Genomic DNA, 2,070 nt, shown 5'->3' with positions numbered 1-2,070 from the left:
CGAGGGCACCCTGTTGGCCACCGTTGGCCTTCTTGGCCACGAGGGCACCCTGTTGGCCACCGCTGGCCTTCTTGGCCACGAAGGCATGCTGCTGATCCTTCTCTCTCCACAGGTACGACTCATACGAATCCTACGACTCGAGGTCCTCGATGAACGACCGGGACATGTACCGTTCCAGTTACGACTACAACGAGAACGAGAACGACAATGCTTACGACAGTCACTACGACGGTCACTACGACGACCACTATGAAAGTCACTACGACAGCTTCTACGGGAACCGGAGGGACCAGTACAGGGCACGGGACGGCTTTGGCCAACGGGGTCAGAACTGGGCGCGGGACGGGCGCAACACCAGACCCGTGGCTCCACCGTACTCGGGGCGCATGGGCGGGCAGTGGAACGACGCGCCGCGGGGTATGGTCCCCCCCGGCTCCTCCCGCCTGCCTTCCCTCTTCTCCCACAACATCCTCCCGGAGCTCGGCATGTTCCAAGGGATGCGAGGGTTTTCGGGGAACATGCGCTTCGGTGGAGGCATGATGAAGCAGAGGATGAGGAGAAACTGGAAAATGTGGGATTCGGACTTTAAAGTGAGTACATGTGCGACGTCTTCCCACTTGTTTAGCTCGAGTGGATGTTACGCAGCCCCGCAGGGAAATGCTTCCCCTACGAAAGGCTCCGAAACACGCTCTGGGAGGTGGTCGTGTGTAGTTCCACGCGTTGATGGCTTGGCTTTATAGCACGTATCTCCTAAGGAGAGACCGGGATGCGTTCATGTGTGCAGTGCTTTAATCTGAAAATGTTATTTCCTGAAGCTAGGAGAATATTGTGGTCGTTTTTGACTTCATCTCCTGTTTTATAGCGTAGAGGTGTGGGCTGTGTCCTGCCTGACCGACTGCGCCGACCAGAAATCCGTGGAACAAAGCACTGCTGGTGAGGAGAGCACCGCCCTCACTGCGGGGATGAACCTTTCTCTCTCTCTTCTTGCAGCCGCAGAAAAAGAAAATGAAGAAGGACCTCACCGGGAAGAAGCGAAAGCAAACCAGCAGCTCGGACGAACCCGACAGCAAGGCAGCAAAGACAGACGGCTCCGACAACTCCGACTCCGACAACGGTGAGGGCAGAGCTCCCCCGAAGGGGCACGCGGCCGCCTCGCTTTGCTGGGCTGGGCAGTGGGACCTCAGCTGGGTTCTGAGTGTGCTGTTCCTTTCAGAGGAAGGAACCGAAGGAGAATCGGGAGAAAAAGAGGAGAAAGAAGGCTCCAGAGGTGTAAGTCACTCTTGAAAAGTTGTCGTTTCTCGTGATCTAGGAGGGCAGTTTGGGTTGGAGGTGGAGTAATGCAGTGAGAGCAGGCACAGAGTCCTGCACCTGGGGAGGAGTGACCACACACATCAGTTCTGGTTGGGGGCTGAGCTGCTGCACTGAAGCTCTGTGGGGATGGACCTGGGGTCCTGGTGGTCAACGGTTGACCACCAGTTGACCATGAACCAGCAGTGGCCAAGGCTGTGGCCAAGTGGCCATGAGCCCTTGTGGCCAAGAAGTCCAACAGTGATGTCTGCTGTGTGATTTTGGATGGCCTTAACATCCCGATCTTGCATTTTAGGAAGGGGAAGATGAAGAAGGAAGAGACTCAGAGAAAGGTGAGTTGGTGTGCGCGCGTGGCAGCTCACAGGAAGGGGAGCAGAGGGCTGCAGTGTGCTCTGGCAGTGCCTCCCACCAGCTGAGGGCTCCAACGTGGCCAAGAGAGAGATCTAAGGCTGAATGTCGGATTTATTCGGGCTACTCCAGTTGCTAAGAGTTCACTTCCAACCCAACAATCTGATGGTTCTGTGATCTTTAAGGACCTGTCCAACCCATCCCATGGTTCTATGATCTTTAAGGGTCCATCCAACCCATCCCATGGTTTTCTAATCTTTAAGAACCCATCCAACCCAAGCCATCCCATGGTCCTATGGTCTTTAAGGACCCATCCAACCCAGCCCCTTCCATGGTTCTATGATCTTCAAGGACCCATCCAACCCAACCCCTTCCATGGTTCTATGATCTTCAAGGACCCATCCAACCCAACCC

At 55.5% G+C, this 2,070-nt stretch overlaps 1 protein-coding gene across 1 annotated transcript in view; it reads left to right on the top strand.

Annotated features, from left to right (window-relative positions):
- Positions 1–112: 112 nt before the first annotated feature.
- Positions 113–2,070, top strand: part of LOC110391491 (A-kinase anchor protein 8-like) — a gene marked incomplete at both ends in the record, with an annotated part of 5,828 nt that continues 3,870 nt past the window's right edge. The window contains 4 exon segments of the mRNA XM_021383381.1: positions 113–590; positions 991–1,114; positions 1,214–1,269; positions 1,604–1,640. Coding sequence (XP_021239056.1) covers positions 113–590; positions 991–1,114; positions 1,214–1,269; positions 1,604–1,640 — 695 coding nt within the window.

Source organism: Numida meleagris, unplaced genomic scaffold (assembly GCF_002078875.1).
Source record: "Numida meleagris isolate 19003 breed g44 Domestic line unplaced genomic scaffold, NumMel1.0 unplaced_Scaffold383, whole genome shotgun sequence".
Classification (NCBI taxonomy): Eukaryota; Metazoa; Chordata; class Aves; order Galliformes; family Numididae; genus Numida; species Numida meleagris.
The sequence above is the reverse complement of the archived record's forward strand: the minus strand, read 5'-3'. Positions and strand labels throughout refer to the sequence as shown.